Here is a 765-nt window from a genome sequence, read left to right as displayed (position 1 = left end):
GGGGGGGGGGGGGGGTTCCCTCCAAAAGCTGCAAAAGTTTCTCACTGAAAATATGAGTTCAGCCCTGATTAAAAAGCCCTTGGTTCTTTGCTCAGTTATTCTTCCCCTCCCTCTCTTCTTAACTTGCATCTGAATTTGTAGACCAAAGAGAGAGAGAGATGAGGGAAGCACTTTCTTTTCTTTTACTTCCCCCCCTTCTTTTTCTTTTCTTTTCCCTTTCTTTCCTTTTTTCTTTTCTTGTACTGTTGTTTCGCCTTTCTTTTCTTTTCTCCTTTCTTTTTTCTTTTCTTTTCCCTGTTGCCTTTTCTCTTTGCTTTTGTTTCTTTTCTTTTCCCTTTTCTTTTTTCTCTTCCCTTTTCTCCTCTTCCTTTTATTCTCTCCTCTCTTCCTCTGTCAGGAATTTATTGCACGGCTCCAAACTGCAACGCACTGAGAAGCGTAGTGATGTCGCCGGGGGATTAAGCCGAGTGAGTGGAGGTGATGTCACTGTGTCTGAAAAGAAACACACACACACCCCCCAAATGAATGATGCTGCCAGAGAAGCAGGCTCAGCCCCCACGTCACCCGGGGCACTGGTATAAATCCGGCCCTACGCTCTGCATGGCTGTCCGCGGATGTCGTGAGCCCGGAGGCGAGAGGACCGCTCCGGGGCCCGAGCTCGTGTCGCCCTTGCGGGGAGCCCGCCGGGAGCCAGGAGGAGCTGAGCGGCGGCGGCGGCGGCCGGGCAGATGCTGGCGGCGCTGGCGGTGCTGGCGCTGGGGCTGC

General features: G+C 52.3%; 1 protein-coding gene across 1 annotated transcript in view; it reads left to right on the top strand.

Moving 5' to 3' along the window:
- Positions 1-580: 580 nt before the first annotated feature.
- The window catches only part of SFRP4 (secreted frizzled related protein 4), a 16,171-nt gene continuing 15,986 nt past the window's right edge, over positions 581-765 (top strand). Inside the window, exon 1 of the mRNA XM_019509065.1 lies at positions 581-765. This exon is cut by the window's right edge and continues 402 nt beyond it. Within this exon, the coding sequence (XP_019364610.1) occupies positions 729-765 (37 nt within the window). The 5' untranslated portion in view covers positions 581-728.

Source organism: Gavialis gangeticus, unplaced genomic scaffold (genome assembly GCF_001723915.1).
Source record: "Gavialis gangeticus isolate Ggan-Ray unplaced genomic scaffold, GavGan_comp1, whole genome shotgun sequence".
NCBI lineage: Eukaryota > Metazoa > Chordata > Crocodylia > Gavialidae > Gavialis > Gavialis gangeticus.
Note: the sequence above shows the minus strand (reverse complement) of the source record. Positions and strands in the feature narration are given on the sequence as shown.